The sequence below is a fragment of the Pelophylax lessonae genome (genome assembly GCF_965119305.1).
Source record: "Pelophylax lessonae genome assembly, chromosome: 3".
NCBI classification, from domain to species: Eukaryota; Metazoa; Chordata; class Amphibia; order Anura; family Ranidae; genus Pelophylax; species Pelophylax lessonae.
In genome coordinates this window covers 291,397,502-291,419,632 of record NC_138770.1, presented here as the reverse complement: position 1 = coordinate 291,419,632, position 22,131 = coordinate 291,397,502, and the positions used below count along the sequence as shown (strand labels likewise).

At 41.1% G+C, this 22,131-nt stretch overlaps 1 protein-coding gene across 2 annotated transcripts in view; it reads right to left on the bottom strand.

Annotated features, from left to right (window-relative positions):
* Positions 1 to 22,131, bottom strand: part of LOC309551106 (putative cation-transporting ATPase 13A4) — a 159,501-nt gene that overhangs the window by 89,002 nt on the left and 48,368 nt on the right. For both annotated transcript variants that reach the window (XM_082251552.1, XM_082251553.1), the window contains 2 exons: positions 21,229 to 21,379; positions 3,935 to 4,021 (listed from right to left, as the gene is read on the bottom strand). In XM_082251552.1, coding sequence (XP_082107678.1) covers positions 3,935 to 4,021; positions 21,229 to 21,379 — 238 coding nt within the window. The remainder of the gene's footprint in view (positions 1 to 3,934; positions 4,022 to 21,228; positions 21,380 to 22,131) is intronic.

The window sequence follows — 22,131 nt, the reverse complement described above, 5'->3', positions numbered from 1 at the left end:
TAGTAAATACTATCAGGGACTGTACAATTTGAGTTTTGATCCTAATACTACTCAACCCACCGACCATTCTATTTCTGAGTTTCTGCGACCCCTACAACTACCTACTGTCACAGAGGAGGTGTTGAGGGGACTGAATGGACCTATCACGGCGGAAGAGATTACTGCCGTGATTCGTTCTTGGGTTTTCTGTGGAATATTATAAGGCTTTTGAATCTATCTTACTCCCACATATGACTGCTATGTTCAACAAGGCCCATTCTTCAACCCCATTTCCTGCTGAGATGCTTGAAGCGGTTATTGTGGCTTTACCAAAGCCGGGTAAGGTGCTAGATTCTCCCTCGAATTTTCACCCCATCTCGTTGCTTAATAGTGACATAAAGATCTACGCTAAGATCATTGCCAATAGGCTAGCCTTAGTCACCCCCAGTTTAATCAATCCAGACCAAGTTGGGTTTGTGAGGGGCTGGCAGGCTCCTGTTGGAATGCGTAGGATGTTTAATTTACTCAAAGTTGCCAAACAGAGGAGGATGCCGACTGCCTTTTTGACGCTAGATGCCGAAAAGGCTTTCGATCGTATTCACTGGGGTTACCTTCAGGCGACATTTCAGAAATTTGGTTTTTCGGGCCCTATACTCTCGGCAATCTTAGCTCTTTATACTGAACCCTCGGCGTATGTCTACACATCCAATGGCATGTCACAGAAATTCTCCATCACGAACGGTATCCGCCAGGCGGAGTCAATTAGGAAACACTGTGACATCAAGGGTATAAAAGTGGGAGACAGAGAGCATAACCTGGGCCTCTTTGCTGATGATGTCGTTCTCACACTTACATCACCTACTACCTCTCTTAAGGCCGCTTGTGAACTCTTGGACTTCTTTAGTCGTATATTGTATTACAAATTGAATGTATCTAAATCCTATTGCATGCCCATCCACATGTCTGCCCCTGACTTAGTAGACTTGAAAGCTAGGTTTACGTTTAATTGGGTGAAGAGAACCTTAGCATACTTACCCCACACTCACTTACCCCACGAAAGAAACCTACAAACATGACTGCCTCACACTACTAGCATCCATTCAACGAGACTTAGACCCCATTGCTACCCACAAACTCAGCTGGCTTGGCAAAGTAGCAGCTTTTAAAATTAATGTTCTGCCCAAATTTCTTTATTACTTCCGCACAGTCCCTGTTTCAGTACCACACTCTTAATTTGCTACAATTGACAACATGCTTCGACGTCTCCTATGGGGAAAAAAGATGGCCAAATTGTCATTCTCTGTACTACTGAAACCTAAGACTAGGGGGGCCCTGGTCTCCCTAATTTACGTAATTATTACTATGCAGCACTTCTAGACCAGGTACAGGAATGGTTTGATCCCCACACAGATAAACTATGGGTTTCCATAGAAAAATTAATCTTAACGGGGAGAGAATTTCCTTCCCTACTAATAGCCACTAGCCTAAATAGATGTGTGTTCTACCCACCCTTCCCGTCTATTGAGGCCTCACTGGAGGCATGGAGGGCAGTCTCCTCCACCCTCCCTTGCCTCACCACCATGCACAAATAGAAATTGTCCTTGGCCACATATGAATTCCTTATTCCATATCTAAAACTACCTTCAGGAGCTAGTGCCAGGTATACTACCTACAAATCATTTCTCGCCCATTACCAATCACATAATTATTATACCACTGCCCAACTCCGGTATTATAATCTTAGATTCCCAGATGATACCTGCAGCCTCCCAGCGGAAGTTTGGTCTTATTTGTCTAAAAGGACTTGGAAAAAAGGGGGCATATCATGGTTTTATTCGTACTTATACTCCTGTACCGCACACACCAAGACTGCAAGTATGCTAAATTGGGAGAAGGATCTTTAAACTACCTACATTCTTAAGGAATGGGAGTCAGTTAAGTTTTTGGTCCTTAAATTTTCCCATTGTACAAACCATTGGGAACTGGCTATGAAACTTCCTCATCTGAGCTATTTGACACCCGTGCGTATAGCCCGTATTTTCAAGCAACCTCCTGGCGTATGCTGGAGGGGCTGCGAATCTATAGGCACCTTGCTACACGTAGTGTGGGGGTGCAGATGCCTCTGCAGTTTTTGGAACTCTGTGTCCCAACTCATAGCGAAAATCACAGGCATGATTTTTCCTCTCAAAGTAGAACTGGCTAAATTGGGCTTGGGTATTGACCAGTTCCCCAAACAGTATAGGGCAATTATTACCCATATCTTGATAGCTGCACGGTTGGCTATTACCTCTACATGGAGATCACCGGTGGTAACAAACATTACGGATGTCGTCCACAGAGTGAACTCCCACTGCTCCTATGAGGAATTTTTTGCTTTCCGTAATGGCTCCACCACACAATACTCGCATATGTGTTCTGTATGGCTTACATATTTTCCAGGATCAGTGCCGTAATAGGTTACAGCTAAGGATACTAACTCTTATTTCTGCTTGATGACAAATTACCTCTGTTTTTCTGGTGGTCACTGTTGTTTTTTTCCATTTTTCCTTTTTTTTTTTGTTTGGTTTAGTTCCTTGAACTATATTGTTTTCTTATTTTATTTTGATATTCAGTCAGTCCATACATTACGTGACTAACCCTTTGGCCCATACCAACGTGCGGCTGCCACCATTGGTGGCACCTTTCCCCCCAAAGCGCTGCTTTACAACTAGTAGGTGAGTGGCGGACTTGGACACAGTTTTAGTTCCCATTTGGGGTGTCTCACTCCGTAGTGAGCCCAACATCAAGTGTAGGGGTGATTCTGAAATAGTGATATCATGACATTTCACTATTTTATGACTGTATCTTTTACTGTTGTTCTTGGAAAAAGTATATTATTTGTACCATTTATACCAATTTTCTATCACTACTAATGTCTAAATGATGTCATGATGGTAACCTTTTTGTTCTAATACTACTTGTGGACTGTTTGAGTGTTTTCTATTCTTTTTGAAACTTTAATAAAAACGAATTAAACAGAAGGGGCCATCCTCCCTCTGCTGCCCAATGGCATTCCCAGGCTCTCATGTTCCACGAGAGAGTGCAGATCTGCTGTAAGTGGTTGGGTTGACAGCGCACAGAAGTGATGAAGGAACATTTGTTCCCTGATCTCCTTTGTGACAAAAGAAGCTGGAAGTAGATAAGATTTTGTCACTTCCAGTTTCAGTGCTGTCCTTCCCTTGTTGGTACAGGCAGGGAAGCATCTGATTAAACAGATCTGTGTTTAATCAGGTGCTTTAAAAGGCAGGGTGACATTAGGGATCTAATAGACCCCTGGTGTCTCAATAATGAGTACCTGTTACTGCCCAAAGCTATCATAATGGGCATAAACACTCCTTGAGATAACAATGAAATGAAAAGAAAAAAAAAAAGAAAAAGTATAAAATTATAGAAAAAAAATGTAATGTACCCCCCATTCTCCCCATGATCTCACACTGCCTGGCCTGGCCTGGCATGCATATGTAAAGAGTGATTGCACTGCATATGTGAAATATTGCCATAAACATCAGAGTAAGAACAATAATTCTAGTGTCAGAGCTCACATTTAACTCTAAAATTATAGCTTATAAAGGCTTTTAAAACATTGCCTATTTTAGTTTGTCACCATTTCCCAGGTGTGTGCAGTTTTAAATATTGACATGTTTGATATCTATTTACTGAATGCCATATCATATTTTATCTTTTACCAAAAAATTGGGTATTATATTGTGTTTGTATGCACTAAAATTCATTTAACTATATTTCTTCCAGAAAATTTGCATATGATAAACATCTTCAAAAATATTGTGTGACTTATAAAATTGCAACAGCCATTATTGTATTCTCCAGGGTCTCTGCTTTCAAAAAATATTCCATTTATAATACATATGTATACTGTATACAATTGTCCTGGTAGGCAAGCATTTAAATGATGTACCTCTTCAGCTTCTGGTCCTGGTTTAATAATGATATATTGGGTTGATTCCTCCCCTTTTTTTGTTTCGTCATTATTGTCATGCAAATACTGCAAGCAAACAAAAAAAAATGATACTACATATTTTTTTTACTACCAAATTTTCAGGTATTTTTTCATCTCCAACATGCGTACATATTATAAAAATAAAAGGTAAGATTAATAAAGTAATTTTAAGGGAAAATGACATTTTTTGCTGTATTTCAGGAGCCACACGTTACATTACAATTTGTGTGAATCTGAAAGCATTGTGCAACCTAGCAGATGCAGCTTGAGTATTAGCTGTTAACTACATACAATGCTGTATTTAACATAGGGCACAGTAAGCCTGTGCCTATAGGCAGCTTAGAAAAAGGAGTGACATTTACCTGCATAGTTATTAAGTATGCTCTTTTTCCCGTGATGCGTAGAAATATACACATTTTATATAGGCTTATGCAGATATCTGCTGCCCTCTAATGTCTGAAAGTGTCTGTGCTGCTTGATGTTCACAGAGTTGTTTATGTACATCACTTCCTGTCTCTTGTGTCTGGGTTGAAAACTCCAGTGGGAGGTGGGATTATTAGGCAAGTGTGTTTTATAGTTTGATGATGCTGCACATAGCTTCTGGATGTATATATTTTAAGACTGGTGACAGAAAGATATCTGTCACCCCGTTGTTATCGCACATGCACAGTGACAGATAGCTAGGTCTGTGCACTTGTATGTGGGTAGTGATCACTTTTCAGTGCATTAGCAGGTGAACTAGAGGCCTAGCTACAGGGGTTGCAAAATTGCGACCTGGCCTTATGCTCCAGGGGGCCCTTGCAGCCCCCTGTACATCCTGTACACCTGTTTCTCCTGCAGCCACTGAATGCCTGCTTCTCCTCTTCTTCCTCCCGCCAGCATTCAGAGGCTGTAGGGGAAGGATGGGGGGATCTCTGGGCTCCTGTGCTCCCCCCTCCCCCGTGCTCTCACCAAGCACCTGTGCTCTATTTTGGCCCACCGCATTGCTGCTGGGTCCCCCCTCTTCCACCGGCTGCTGCAGGGAATGCTGTCAGAATGGAGAGTTACCGGTCACTGTACCGTGTATGTTTAGGAAGCTCAGTACAGAGCTATTCCTGTCCATTCATTCTGTGTAGCTGAGGCTGCAGAGATGGAGATTGAGAGCTGTATCCTCAATCTTTTTTCTTTGTTTAAAGATGAAACATCAGAGGCCTGTTTAGACACCTGATATTTCACCAAACCCCCCACCCCCCCACCAGGGCTCTTAAAAAAAATTGTAAAAAAGAAAGTAAAAAAATTAAAAAAATAAAATGGTGAAGAAATAAAACAAAAATAAAAAAAACTACTAACACCAGTGGCAGAATTACCAGGGTCGCAAAGGTGACAGTCCTCCACCGGGCTCAAAGGAAAGACTCCTGGTCGGGGGTCAGGGTGCCCTTTATGGTTTCTTGCATCGGAGCCCTGAATGTTCTAGTTACGCCTCTGCGGTGAACCTGTTTATTGTGATAGAGTTTATATCCCTTCTGGTATGGGATTTTAAAGCTAGTTTTAGCTCAAGGCTCAATAACCAACATAGGCTTGAGCCAGGTTATGCATCTAAAGGTCACTTCTGGCACTCAGAGGTCTGGTTGAATGACAGATTGGGCACTAAAACACAGAGTAGATAGGCTCACTTTGAGTATTAGTGCCACCGTGGAGAAATCTGCTTTCCAGGCCGTTTGGACAAAAGTTGGAATGATCACCCCATCACCCTTGATGGTATCTTCAGGTGTCTGGCACCAGGACACATGCTGCCTTGTTATCATACTCAGAGAGGCCCCTGCAAAGTGAGCTGCAACATTCATTTGGAGGTATCTTTAGTAATAACCATATATACCCAGCTATATGTGCACAATTTCATCAGAACTCTTGTTGGGCATTTACTGATAATACATGTTTGTACATTAGCTGTATGTACTGCTGTTAATCTTTTCTCATATAAGCCTTGTCTTACTTCCATACTGGTGTGCATTTATATACTTATGAATAATGTTTTATGCTGTTTGCAGTAGTTCATCTGCTCCCAATTACTTTATATACATTGCTGATCATTTCTAAAGGAAGGGAATTCCTTTGCTCAGAGGCCTTGTTCTGGATGGAGACACTGCCAACTTTATTATATAGCCCACTCTTCCCCTTAGAAAAGGTTCTGGTTCTCCTAATTACCTACAGGTTGCATTATCCTGTTTGGGGAAGACCATTTCTTATAGCCCCATCCTGCCAAACGAGGGATACAGTTATTTACACATTGTCAGGATAGCAGTGTGTAGAAGTGGAGATCCTAGCAGGTTAGGGTTATTTCAGGCGTCAAATCTGTGTGCCTGCTGTTATGGTAATCTGGTCTTGGCTACATATATGCTCATATGGATGCATTGCCTATCCCACTTTATAGTTGGTTAGGCTTGCTACAGACCTCATACTGAATCAGTTACTGTATGTACCTAGGTATACAGGCAGTAACTGAGTACAAAAATTGTTTTAGTTGTGCACTAAGATCACCATGGATGTACATTATTGTCCATAGAGATGGAAAGGAGGAATTGAACTGCCAGGGACCTACACTCTAATATTTGGTTTAACAGTGACTGGCAAGCAGTTTGCAAACTCACAATTTACTAGTAACCTGCAGAGACATAGGCCAGGGTTGACTCCTGCTTAGGGATCATCGAACGGTTCTGGTCGACCATCCGTTCGACCGGAACATTGACTGTTCGAGGTTCAGCCGAATTCCGAACTTTTTGCTGAAAAAGTTCGAAATTCGGCAACCAGAACCGACCAAAATGCAATGGGACAGGAACTGGGCTTTAAAAGCCTGTGATTGGACCAGAACTATCAGTAAAAGCCAATTGAGGGGGCAGGAGAATGCTAGGAATGTGATTGGAGTGACTAGGGGGTCCAGAGGCCAATCATTAGTGAATACGCCCCCCAGTATATAAGATAGCCCCGCCAAATCTCTACCATTTTAATACAGGGCTGTGGAAGAGAGTGGAAGCAGTTCTGTTACTTCTGCTCTCAAAGTGTCATTTAGCAATTATTAGTGTGAGGAAAGGGATATCTAGTGTAGTTAGAGTACTATTTTCCACTATAGTTAGATTTAATAATCTAGTTTCTGTAGGGAAAGTGTTAAGTGTAAGGGGAACCGTAGTGTAGTGTAGGGTTAACTGACTCTGACTGCTATGGCAGGGTGACAAAACCCTTCCATTTCAGGGTGACTGCTATAGAGAAAAGATCGTTTCACTTATAGAAACTGATAGTGGCTTTGCCCCTGTCACCCTGCTTTTTGTTGCAGGCGTTTATAGGGCTTTTTTGAGGACATGTTTGGAGTCAGGCATGACATCTGAACTTCTGTGTAGGGGTATATATACACACACACATGTATGTATATATACACATACACATATATAGGTGTGAAAGTAGCAGAACACTATGCTTGCGCTAATGAAATAATTAACACCCATATGGCTTCTCTGCTATAACACCTATATATGTGTATGTGTATAAATACATATAAGTGTGTGTGTATATATACCCCTATACAGAATTTCAGATGTTTTGCCTCCCTCCAAAGACCCCCCAAAAAATGCCCAAAAAACCGCTTGCTGCAAAAACACACCTGGGCGTTTTTGTAGCTGGCATTTTTTTGGGCATTTTTTGGGCATCTTTGGAGGCAGGCATAACATCTGTACTTCTGTGTAGGGGTATATATACACACACACATGTATGTATATATACACATACACATATATAGGTGTGAAAGTAGCAGAACACTATGCTTGCGCTAATGAAATAATTAACACCCATATGGCTTCTCTGCTATAACACCTATATATGTGTATAAATACATAAAAGGGTGTGTGTATATATACCCCTATACAGAATTTCAGATGTTTTGCCTCCCTTCAAAGACCCCCAAAAAATGCCCAAAAAAAACGCCTGCTGCAAAAACACACCTGGGCGTTTTTGTAGCTGGCGTTTTTTTGGGCATTTTTTGGGCGTCTTTGGAGGCAGGCATAACATCTGTACTTCTGTGTAGGGGTATATATACACACACAATGTATGTATATATACACATACACATATATAGGTGTTATAGCAGAGAAGCCATATGGGTGTTTATTATTTCATTAGCGCAAGCATAGTGTTCTGCTACTTTCACACCTATATATGTGTATGTGTATATATACATACATGTGTGTGTGTATATATACCCCTACACAGAAGTACAGATGTTATGCCTGCCTCCAAAGACCCCCAAAAAATGCCCAAAAAACGCCTGCGCCAAAAAAAAAAACGCCCAGGTGCATTGTTGCAGGCGTTTTTTTGGGCATTTTTTGGGGGTCTTTGGAGGCAGGCATAACATCTGAACTTCTGTATAGGGGTATATACACACACACACACTTATATGTATTTATACACATACACATATATAGGTGTTTTAGCAGAGAAGCATAGTGTTCTGCTACTTTCACACCTATATATGTGTATGTGTATATACACATACATGTGTGTGTGTATATATACCCCTACACAGAAGTACAGATGTTATGCCTGCCTCCAAAGAAGCCCAAAAAATGCCCAAAAAACGTTAGCTACAAAAACGCCCAGGTGTGTTTTTGCAGCAGGTGTTTTTTTGGGGGCATTTTTTGGGGGTCTTTGGAGGGAGGCAAAACATCTGAAATTCTGTATAGGGGTATATATACACACACACACACTTATATGTATTTATACACATACACATATATAGGTGTTATAGCAGAGAAGCCATATGGGTGTTAATTATTTCATTAGCGCAAGCATAGTGTTCTGCTACTTTCACACCTATATATGTGTATGTGTATATATACATACATGTGTGTGTGTATATATACCCCTAAACAGAAGTTCTGATGTTATGCCTGGCTCCAAAGACCCCCAAAAAATGCCCAAAAAAATGCCTGTTACTAAACCTGCAAGATGTGAAAATAGCGGAGCCACTATCCTGTTCTATATTAATTCTAATACAAACAAACTTTTTTTTTCTGGTTCTGGACATGCTACAGAGCTGAAACTTCACAGGTACACTTTTTCGACCCCCCAGACACGAAATCCAAAGAAATTTCTTTTTTTTTTCAATAATTTTTTCAATAATTGGCTCTCTATCAAAAATGAAAATTTTTAAGAACTTTTTTTGTGTGATTAATAGTCCCTGGGGCATGAACCAGAACCCTAGGCACTTTTTAGGGGCATTTATTGGGTTTTAGGGCTTCAAAATGGTGTTTTTTGATTACCGAAGTTAGGGTCCCATTGATTTCAATGGGGTTCTGAAATCCGTCGAACTTTCGGGAAGTTCGGGTGTTCTGGTCGAACCGAATTTTTGAAAAGTTCTATCATCCCTACTCCTGCTGTCTGCTGCTAACCAAAGATAAGTCAATTTTCCCACAGCTGTGAAGATTTTTAGTTTCTGTACATACATACTTCAAATACCTCCTTTTGTGTTGAAACAGTGGCCTAAAATTCTTCAACACAAAACAGCTTTGGTATGCCTTTTTTTCTTAAAAAGTCTCAGAACTTTTATTTACATCCAAATTGGTATTTTAAGATACCATTGGAGATTAACAAACTATTTACGTGAGTCAGAACTTATCTGACACATTTGCAAGGGTCTAATTACCAGACTGTGCCAATTTAACTGTCAAGGACATACAGGAAACCATTACCTGGTGAACCTGCAGTCACTTTTGCACAGTTCATAACTGTAGTCAAAAATATACTGTATCTCTGTATTTGGAATATAAGCCATATCTGGTATGTTCACATATTTTGGGTTTGAAAAACTTTTTGGATTTTCTCCCTTAAGACAGCCTATACACTAGTCGGATTTTCCCTGGATCAACTTTACCTATAAATATTAGTACCCAGTTATATCATGTACACCTAGGAAAGAATCCAGGCCTTTTTTTAAAGCAATCTACTGAGCAGGCCAGAACCATCTCTGAAGGGAGTCTATTTCACATTTTCACAGCTCTTATTGTGAAAAAACCTTTCCATATTTGGAGACAAAATATCTTTTCCTCTAGATGTAAAGAGTGCCCCCTTGTCCTCTGTGATGACCTTAAAGTGAATAACTCAGCACCAAGTTCACTATATGTACAGCTTATGTACAGTGGCATCTCCAGCTTTCATATTTAGGGGGGGCACATGGGGGGACAGGGATAAAAGTAGGGGGGCCAGCTATAAAATGCGACTTTACACATATATACATCTCAATAATAGAATGCAATCCAGAGGTCTTGTTACAAATTCACCTTTGTTTTATTTGTGCAATATACATTAACACCAAAAACAACTACAGATCCCTGGACATCATGATCATTGACATACTGTATGTTATTGGTAAAATGTAGTTGCACTACCAACCAGCAATCAACTAAACTAACTAAATTGGAACCACATTATCACACACCCTAATAAATGTGCATTATCAAAACATCACCATAAAAAATAAAAAAAACGTATACACACGAGGTCCACGACCATTGATAAATAAGAATAATTAACACAAAACGCTATGGTAAAATACTCTAAGTATAATAGGACAAATTGTGTGTGTGTGTGTGTGTGTATGTGTGTCACATTCACACACACACACGAATACTCATGCCAATGAGCAGTTGCATTACCTTGGTATAACTTGTCAATGAGCAAGAGCAATAAATGCATACACTTTATATATCCTAACAATGGGCATCAAGTGTATAAACATGAAAACATTAAATATTCCTAACAATGGGCATAAAACGCATAAACATTAAATATTCCTGACAATGGGCATCAAAACGCATAAACATAAAATATTCTTGAAAAGGGTCAAACGCATAAACATGAATTATTCATGACTGATGGCCATTGCCAGGAATATTTCATATTTATGCGTTTGATGCCCACTGTCAGGAATATTTCATGTTTATGCATTCGATGCCCACTGTCAAGAAACAATGGGCATCAAACGTATAAACATTTAATATTCCTGAAAATGGGCATCAAAAACGCATAAACATGAACTATTACTAGCTCAGAAAAGGAGTAGGTGTAATTATAAAAAATTATGCCCACTCACCCAGCGCTATACCAATTAGAACCAAAAAGTCAGTGTGTAGTATAAAACTCTTAAAAGAGAAAAACAAGCTGCTGCTATTAAACCAAAATATTAATCACATAGGTGCAAAATTGCTCAATCTAAATAAGATCACACTAGCAGCGCTATATAAAAATATAAATTATATAAAATCTATGTAAATGTGAATGAGTCCACAATAATAGTGAAGGTGAATATGTGACATCATGGCTGTTTGTAGTTTTCACCAGGGTCATATGTAATAAGGTGACAACACAGGAGCACATCTGGGTGACAGTTGACACCTCATAGCAGGAGCTGGCAAAAAAAGATCCTTCATGGCTGCATCTTTTAATAAAGGGCCCTTTCACACGGACGCCTTCCATTCTGATCAGCAAGGAATCTATGAGCTGATCCCCTGCTGATCAGAGCACAGTGGACAGATGACAGGTCTGTATCCCCTCAATTTATGAAGAGTGGGCAGGCACAGACCCTTCTCTGCGCTATAGGAGGCGCTGAGTGTAAACAGACTCCGCTGTCCGTTTACACTCGGCTGCCTCAGATCCGATCCGTCCAAATGAAAGAGGATGCAGTCCTTCTCCATTTTTTTTTCTTTTTTTTAGAGTGGGCCGATCAGACCCAGAGGTAGATAGGTGTAAATTGATACAAATCCATTTTCACTTGCAAGTCCATAGGAATGCATAGACTATCCAATCAGGTCCGCCTGAAGAACTGACAGCTGGAGAGATTGCCATGTGAAAGATCCCAAAAGGTGCAAATTTAACAAGATTTAAAACAACTTTTTTTTCTTTAATTATATCAATATTAAATCTTACAGAAATTTTAGTGACGAGGTTTGCAGTAAATCTACTTTATGTCTGGTCACTGGTCAAAAAAGCAGCATGATCACCTCTGTCCAATAAGCAGGCAGGTGACACAGGAAACCAGGTATGTGGCCAGGCTGTCTGGTTAACAAGGTTGGCTGAAGAGAATTACAGGCTGTTGGAACTTTTCACATATTCCAATTCTGTAGCTAGCTACTTGCCTGGTTTTCTGGTTTAACCACTTAAAGCGGAGTTCCGGGCACAGAAATGATTTTTTGCTGAACATACCCCCGGGACAGTCAGGGCTAGCACATTCCACAATGGCTAGCCTCTGATCTGTCCCGGTTCGCACTTACCTTTTAGAAGAAATACTTACTTAGAAAATTTCTTCCACAGCGTTTCCATCTCTGTTGTGGGCAGCTGAAGCCGGCGCGGTCCTCTTCTCTGTCTTCTTCCGCGTCTTCGTGTCCCAGAATGCACTGCACCGGCCCCTCTCGTCACTTCCGGTGCGGCGCCGCATTCCTAAACAGCTTCTGGGCATGCCCAGAAGCTGTTTAGCAGGGGAATGCGGCGTCGCCCGGAAATGACGAGCGGGGCCGGTGCCGTCGCATTGATTCCTGGGAGCTATGACGTTTAGCTCCCAGGAATCATCGCGAGGCAGGAAGTGACGGGGTGAGCCGCGGCTCCGAGGGAGGAAGCAGTCAGAGGTGAGTATTTACGATCTTCAATAAAAAGGCGAGTAAACAAAAAAAATAAAAATAACTATCCAATTCCTTTTCAGGTGAGCTCTACCTAGCGGAGGGGCACAAAAAAAAAATAGTTTTTGTGCCCGGAACCTCGCTTTAAGCCCCGGAAGATTTTACCCCCTTCCTGACCAGGGCCTATTTTGTGATTCGGCACTGCGTGATTTTAACGGACAATTGCGCGGTCATGCAACGCTGTACCTAAACGAATTTTACGTCCTTTTTTTCCCACAAACAGAGCTTTCTTTTGGTGGTATTTGATCACCTGTGCGATTTTTTGATCATGCGCTATAAACAAAAAAAAGCGTCAATTTTGCAAAAATAACAATATTTTTCACATTTTTTTATATGAAATGAACCCCCAAAAAAATGTAAAAATCTAATTATTTTAACATTTTCGGCCAATTTGTTTTATGCTACATATGTTTGGTAAAAAAAAAAAAAATCGCAAAAAGCGTATTTTGATTGGTTTGCGCAAAAGTTATCGCGTTTACTAACAAAGGGAAAGATTTTTGTCATTTTTGTTGTTTTTTTTTTTAACGCGTACTGGCGGCGATCTGCAATTTTTTTTGCGGTACTGCGACATTGCGACGGACAGATCAAACCCTTGACTGACATTTTTGACACTTTTGGGGTTACCAGTGACATTACTACAGTAATCAGTGCTATAAATATGCACTGTTACTGTAATATTACACTGGCAGTGAAGGGGTTAACTTTTTTTGAGAGGGAGGGGTTATGTGTGTCCCTAGGGGCGTGATTCTAACTGTGATTGGCTGTGGCTTGAGGTGTAGGAACAGTGATCAACGGTCCTACATAGTGATCACTATTCCTACACAGGGGAGAATGACAGGCGGCTTGTTTACATCAGCCGCCTGCCTTTCTCCCTCTCCACCGACGATCGCGAGTGACCGGCGGACGATCGGGTCCGCCAGTCACGCGCGGGGGGGGGGGGTCTGTAACCGTGCGGGAGTGGAAGCGCGCCTCCGGCGGCGCGCGCTCGCTCCCGAGACCCTCACAGGCTAGGGACGTAGTACTACGTCTCTTTGCCTGTGAGGGGCTGACCGCCGCAGTAAATAGTCGTGCGGCGGTCGGCAAGTGGTTAAAGTGAAACTGAAAGTAAATGTAGTAGTTACCTATTTTTTTTTTTTTTTGGTAGAAGAGACTTTATCATTGTCTTTTAGGAAAAACCTGTGTCTTCTATCAAGTGTTTATGTTGATGTGCAATGCAGTGAAAACTGCTGACCCATCTGTAAGATGATAAGGACAGAGCCAGGTCCTGGGGCAAAAAAAGTGCACGTGTGCAGATGGCCGACCAATGGCTGAAAATAGAAGTCACTGTACCCAGAAGAAGACTAGGGGATGATGGCAGCGATTGTGGGCAGACTAACAAGGGGGATCCCATCACCAACCTTGCATAGCTGAGGGGGAGGGCAAGCTAGAGGGTTAGTCTGTCATAATGTAAATTGAACTCACTAGTATCTGTGGTCAAAATATAAAATTATCTCACCTGCCAACTGTGCTGTGGTGCCTGCAGCATTGCATCTCCCCCTGCACGTCTGTGTCAGCTCAGAGCTGAGGGGACAAGCAGCAGCTGAGCTCTGTGGTGCCCACGTGGGATCTCCCTCTGCCTAGCAGGTCACTTCCTTGTGTACAGGGGAGAGGGGAGGGGCCTCGGACCGGCCAGCTAATCGGCTTCAGTGTACAAGTAAATTGCTTTGATTGTGCACTGAAGAGAGAAGCCGATTAGCTGCTTGGGTCAGAGGCCCCTCCCCTCTCCACTGTACACAAGGAAGTGACCAGCTAGCATGAGAGAGATACCGCAGCTAGATATTCTCCTCAGCTATCGCAGTGTCAGTGACCACAGGTCAGGGATAAAGCCAATTTCCTGGGACTTTTCCCGGGAGACAGACAGAAAAACGGGACTGTTGGCAACTATGTCCATAATTAATTGGGGGGGCACATGGGGGGGGGGCACAGACTAATTTTGGTGGGGCCATGGCCCCCTCTGGCCCCACCCTAGTGACGCCACTACTTATGTATTTATACATTATGATCACATCCCCCCTTAATCTCCTCTTCTCAAGAGACAATCAATTCAGCACCTCTAATCTTTCCTCATAGCGGAGCTCCTCCATGCCTCTTATCAGTTTGGTCTCTCTTCTCTGCACTTTCTCCAGTTCCCCGATATCCTTTTTGAGAACTGGTGCCCAAAACCGATCTGCATATTCCAGATGAGGCCTTACTTATGATTTGTACAGGGGCAAAATAATACCTCTCAATGCAAGCAAGGACTTTTCTTGCTTTGGAAACCGCAGCTTGGCATTGAATGCTATTATTAAAGCCCAAGTCCGGGAACATTAAAACTCCTCCCTTGTTTGTGTGTTTAGACTTCCTTTAGAGCCATATCACACTGGTGAATATGTAGTAGCAATTCATTGCTATTACAAACTGGCAAAGCTAGAAATTATTATTGATTAATAGCTAGAGTGTCAAGATCCAGACCTGAACATGGAACCTCTGTGTTGTCGGGCTGTTTCTCTTCTCGCTTTACCACCTGAGATGCTGGACATTGTGCTGCCTGATTCTTTGGACAAACTTGCTTTGTATCTTGTTTCCGGTGAACCGTAAACCCTTTGCTCCTTTTGTTCCTGCTTGCATCTGTATGTTTACAACAATTTGTTACCAACTTTTTGGCTTGTTCCTTCGTCTACACTTCTGATTGATCCCAATCTTCAACCATTTGTTACCAAACTTAAGGAGATACAATGATTTGTTGGATTTGCCAACTTCTACAGAAAATTCTGTAAGGTGATGCCATTTGTGTGGTCCCCTGAGGCACAGCCTGCATTTAGTAGGCTAAAGACTTTTTTAACTTCTGCACCAATAAAGGTACATCCTGATCCTGAACTGCCTTTTATCATGTAGTGGATGCTTCAGATTCTGCTGTGGGAGCTATTCTATTCTGCAAATAGCTGAAAAGATTTTGCTTCATACTTTTCTTTTTTTCTCTCATTTAATTTCTTCAGCTGAAAGTAATTATGATATGAAGAATGAACAACTGGAAGCCTTTTCGGAATAGAGGCATCTGCTGGAACTTCTGGAAGAAGCTAATCATTCTGTAACAGTTATCACTGATCATAAAAAAATAAAATTAATTCTAGACAAGCAAGTTGGTCTCTATTCCATCTGTTGAGGTACATGATGAAGAGGAATTTGTGGTTGAACAAATTCTTGATTCCAGGATCTTTAGGAACAAATTACAGTATCTGATTCAATGAGAAGGGTATTGACCAGAGGAAAATTCTTGGGAACCAGAGCAGAATGTTCATGCTCCCAGATTGACAAAAATATACCACCAGTGGTTTACTCACAAACCTGGTCACCTTGGTAGCAGGGGAGTACTGTCAGGATCTGGATTTGAACCTTGAACCTCTGCAGTGTTTGGCTGTGTTTCTTCTCACTGTGCCAACTGAGATGCTGATCAGCTCCCTGCCTGTTTCCTTGGACAAATGTGTTTGAGTCTTACTTCTGGTGAACTGTGAACCCTTTGCTCCTCCCATTAACCTCCTAACTTAAGCCATGTCTCTGCACTTCTTGTTTGCCAGATTTTATGCTCCTTTTCAGCCAATATCTTGCCCCTTTTGCTCCTGTTGCCATCCGTATCTTCACAGTTTTTTGTTACCGATTTTTGACTTATTCCTCAACTATGCTTCTACTTGATCTCAACCTGCAGGCTCTTGTTATTAAACTTTGGCTTTACTGACTATGCTTCTGATGATCCCTACCTGCTTCATCTGCCTCTGGACCCAAGCTCACTCACCTCCTGGGGGGGAAATCCTTAGCATTGTGGCCTGGCACTAGCATGTAGCGATACCCATTATCACCATCTGGAGCTCCATGAGGAGACACTAGTGCTGACGTCAGGCCACTATCCGATACCGGGTCGTTAGTGGCACCCATTGTCATATGGTTTTATGATTTATTTTATTTTGGCTTTTAACGTACAAATCCAATCAATACTACACTATGGAGACTTCATCTGGCTCCCGGTGAGCTTTATTTATCACAGCTACATCTGGATGGTGAGGATTGCTGAACAGCCTTCCTCACAACAGATGGTGGATCTACACTGAGTGAGCGTTTGCTGCTGTAACGGCAGCCAGCTTTTCCGGGGAGTGTCCATTTCACAGGGGTGTGGTCGTGGATGATTATGGAGCACTGTACTGGATCACTTTGTCACTTTTCAAGTTATCACCAATTATTTGTTCACATCTCTGCACTGAACTTTATTGCATTCACCAATAAGTTTATACTGCTGATCCTATCATGGGACTGAGCATATAAATCTATATTTTTCACTATATTGTTTTTTATTGTTGATTTTCATTCAAGACTAGACTTATATAAATACATTTTTTTCACTTTAGCACTTTATGGACTTTATTTAAATGTGTTGTAATTTTATAACACAGTACTCACATTTCATTGTTGTTCATTTACTTTTGGCGCTACACACTTTTTCTTAATATTATTTATAAGTTTGGTATATTACTTATCTGTGTCAGCTGCCCCACCAACACAGCGCAGAGATACACCTTTTTTTTTCAGTTGCTGAGAGACTGAGCTACAGATCACTGTAAAGTTAGCAAAGGTATCACACCCCTCCCTCCAACCCAACTACCGATGTCATGCGTTTCCCAGGAGTTGAGGACAGGTAAGAATCTAATCAAACGTGATCTGTGCTTAATCAGCTTATGCTATGTAAATCGATAGAGAAAAGGGAGAACCACTCAGGTGAGGAAACAGTCCCAACGATCAAAGTGGGGTGCAGCTAGGATCCGCAGTCCAGACAGCTATGTTATGTAGAACTTAATCAGCTTAACTGAGGTCAATAGGTGACATTAGGGGGTCTCATTAAAGAAGACCTGTTATTATGCTGTCATATAAGAGGCTATCAGCCCACATAATGTCTATAACTGCAGAGGTGAATGAGTGTTTTTAAAGTGCTTTTACTGTTAGTAAATAAATGTTAATGCTTGTGTGCATAGTCTGTGAACAGGTTCAGGTACATGATAAAAATACATATATATATTTTATATATATTTTATTTCAGTTGTCATCTAGTGGGCTTTAGTTAGCACTTTTTTGCTTTGCTTGCTCTTCAGAGGTTGAGTGGAGACATGCATAATATTCTTTAGGGTTTTTTCATTTTACATGTTTTATCATGTCTATACAAATATGATTTATTTATTTCATGGATCTCTATCGCCATCTACTGGACCTTTTAGTAAATGTTTTTTTTTCTGTTTTAATTTAATGGCTTTTAGCTATACAAGTTCTTGTTCCAGTACAACAAACTTTTTTTTTTTTTTCTGTTTTCTGTAATTTTGTATTTTTGTGTGTACAGCTTTTTCAGGAAGCTTCTCACACAATGTGCATGATTTGCATAAGTATGAGGAGAAAAATCAATCACGTGCCATGGATTAAATATGTGTTTACCTTAAATATCCAAGTATATATACAGGAAGTTCCATTTTTTTAAATTCCCCTGCACGTGATCGGTTGTTTCCTCTCCATATTTTCCCTTGATTCACACTTATCAGTATGTCTAGTCAAGTGCTGGCAGTCTACTTCTATTTTTAATTACTTTTAGGGATGCTTAAGAATTAAAATATTTTGTTAATTGCTAATTATACAGTATAGAAGACCGAACATAGAAAAAAAATTGTGTTGATGTTTTCATGTTTATATCTAATGGAGTTTGCAATTATGTTGACTTTTTATATCTGTTATAAAATGCATATCTTATCTCAGTCTTTCAGGAGGTTCCTAGACCTCCAAATATGGTTCATTGAGTTCTTACATAGTTACATAGTAGTTGAGGTTGAATAAAGACAATAGTCCATCCGGTTCAACCTGTGTCGGTGTGAATCATTTCCCATACCCCTGAATGTTTTTATCCTTGAGATGTATGTCCAAAAGTGTTTTAAAAGTAGCCATACTCCCCACAATTAATACCATTTGTGGCAGAGAATTCCACAGTCTTGTAGCCCTTACGGTAAAGAACCTCCTGCATAGCCTGAGGTTAAAACGCTTCTCCTCCAATCGCATTGTATGGCGTCGTGTCCTCATGTATAACTTGTGACTGAATATTTTTTTTTCTATGCTCTGATCACCATTGAGGTATTTGTAAATTGCTATCATGTCCCCTCTCAGGCGTCTCTTCTCCAGAGAGAATAAATCAAGCACTAATAAACGTTCTTCGTAATTAAGGTCCTCTAATCCCCTAATACGTTTTGTTGCCCTTCTTTGTACTCTCTCCAGCTCCAACACATCCCTTCTGAGGACTGGTGACCAGAACTGGACAGAATACTCCAGATGTGGTCGAACCAGTGATTTATAAAGTGGAAGGATTATAGTTTTGTCTCTGGGATACATCCCCTTCCTTATGCATGCTAATATTCTGCCAGCTTTGGCAGCTGCAGCTTGACATTGCATACTATTGCTAAGTCTATCTTCTACTAAGACCCCCAGATCTTTCTACATTTTTGATACCCCCAGAGGTTCCCCCCCTAGCATGTATTTTGTGTTTACGTTATTAGTCCCTAAGTGCAATACCTTGCACTTATCCACATTAAACCTCATTTGCCATGTAGTTGCCCACTCTGTTATTTCGTTCAGGTCATTCTGCAAGATTTCTGCCTCCCGATGTGAAGTTATTGCCCTGCTCAATTTTGTGTCATCTGCAAAAACTGAGATCAAGCTACTGACCCCGTCCTCAATCTTATTTATGACTAAATTGAACAAAATTGGACCCAGAACTGAGCCTTCGGGGACCCCACTTACCACCTCGGACCAGTCCGAGTATGCATTATGTACCACCACCCTTTGGACACTCCCCTTTAACCAGTTCTGTATCCAAGAGCAAACCTTGTGGTCAATGCCTGTGGCCATTAATTTATAAATCAACCGTTTGTGGGGAACTGTATCAAACGCCTTAGCAAAATTCAGGTACACCACATCCATAGGTCTCCCACTATCTAGCTCACAGCTAACCTTCTTGTAGAATGTTAACAGATTGGTTTGACATGAATGCCCCTTTGTAAACCCATGCTGATTACTGCTGATGATATTATTGATTTTAGCAAACTCTTGGATATAGTCCCTTATCATCCCCTCAAGAAGTCTGCATACTATTGACGTCAGGCTGACCGGCCTATAATTTCCCAGGATATGCCTTTGCCCTTTTTTGAATACAGGTATCAAGTTAGCTTTCCTCCAGTCACCTGGTACAGTTTCTGTCATAATACTGTCAGCAAAGATCAGGAACAGTGGTCTAGATATAACCTTACTGTTCTGTTTTTTTTACTTTTACTCTCATTACCAATCAACCAAACAGTTTTGTTTAAAATAAGAACACAAGTCTAAAGCCAAATCCTATTGAAACATTAGATATAGTAGTGAATGGCTTTAGATACACTTTTAAGAATGTTCTATTATCTTCTCTAATACTTTTACAACACCTCAGTTCACGCTCTGATTTTTATACCAGTTGCTATCGATACCCTTTCTGCCTGAATTTGATTGGCAGAAAAACATTCGTTTTTTGGGTTGCAGAGGAAACTATGGGGTTAATTTACTAAAACTGGAGAGTGCAACATCTGGTGCAGCTCTACAAAAAATCAGCTTTCAGGTCTTTTTAGGAAAAGTTAAAGGAGAAGTAGAGTTAAAGCTCATTTGGCTGTACTTCTCCTATGGATCACAAGCAGGAGTGCAGTTCGTCCTGCAGTCCTGTGACCCGTTTTCAACAGACAGTGGGCTGAAGCCTGCTGTCGGCTGTTGTCACAGAGCTGGTCCAGGCTGGGGAAAGATTGTGACCATGTGGTCGGGATCCACCCAAATTCCTAGAACAGCACTGGCACCCGGCTTAGTCTCTCAGTGATCTTCTGAGAGCCTGAGCTAGCGACTCCCACCCCCTATACAGCCCAGCACTCCAGGGAGCGCAGGGAGCGCAGGGAGCGCAGGGAGGAGGGGGGGGGGTGTTCAGAGCAGAGAGCCAGTGACTTGCAATCACCAGCTCTCTGCTCACAAAGCACTGAGAACTGAGCGTTCAGCGGTATTTGGTCGCTCGGTTCACAGCCTTAGAGCCAGTGGAGGACAGATGCAGCATCGGAGCGATGTTGAATCCACCTAGGTAAGTATAATTCCAAAAAATAACTTCTCTTTTAATTAAACAAGCTGAAGTTAGGAGCTGTTTATACGATGGGCAGATGCCTGAACCAGGGGACTGCCTGTCCTTTCATGTAACACTGTTACTTTCAAGACCTGTCACCATCTCCTTCCAAGCTCAGCCAAATGAAAAGCTTCTTCAATTTTGTATAAGGGAACAACTGACATGCTGTCATTTATTCTGTCAAGACTTATAGTGTAACAGTTACTGATGACTGAATCATTTTATCCCTCTTCAGTTAACCCATGCACAGCCTTATTATCATGTATTATATAGTTTCAGGAAGACATGATAATCCATGCTTTTTTCTATAAGTGACAATTTTATCTTATTCTCCTTACCCAGCCTGTTTCTTCAAACATTTTCAGGTCAAGCGGGTCTCCATGTAGTTTGCCATCCAGGACAATGAGAGAGTGACAGCTAACCATTGCTCCTAACAGTGGACCCCAAGGCAAGTTGTTCCCAGGTGTAAAGCAATGAACATCCTGAAAACTATATGATAATATCATGTAAATAAATAATTATAAAACACAAACAGTGCAAGCATTTCCCATAAAGCAGAATGCTATAAACTATACAATGTAAAATCTAACTATTATAATGGAAGATTTATATAACTTGTGATGCAATTTTCAGGAGACAGAATACTCTTGATACTGGGCAAATTATTCTACACTGGACTCAAGCATAATGAAACTGTTTTGGTCCTCGTCAACGCTCTTTTAGTAACCCCTTTACTGCTTGATTATTAACATCTCTTTAAGAGACTTATTTTAGTTAAGGCACGTACACGCTTGACGGAAATCGGACGAAATATCCTCTGATTTTTCTCTCTCTTGATAACCGTTTTTAGTTGAGAGTGCATAAATCTTCACGAAATTTCTCGTCCGATTTTTTTTTTTTGGGGACATTTGTTCCTAGACTTCTGGGTCGTTAGCAACTTCAGATCATGCGCGGTATTTCGTATCCGATTTTTCACGGACGTACTGCATACACATTAAACGAAAATTGGTCGTCTGGGGACAGACGATAAAAATTTTGGTGTTTGTCCCATCCGTTTTTTTCGTTGAAAATGTCGGCATCAGCTGCTGAAAGTTGTGTACACACTAGCCGAAAATCGTACGATTTTACCTCGGATGGGAATTTTCGGCAGATTTTCTACTGTGTGTGTACCCCACTTTAGAGTGTTACTAAACCCACAACAGTAAAATCAGTCTGTAAATGCAGTAAAGCATGCTTGTTAT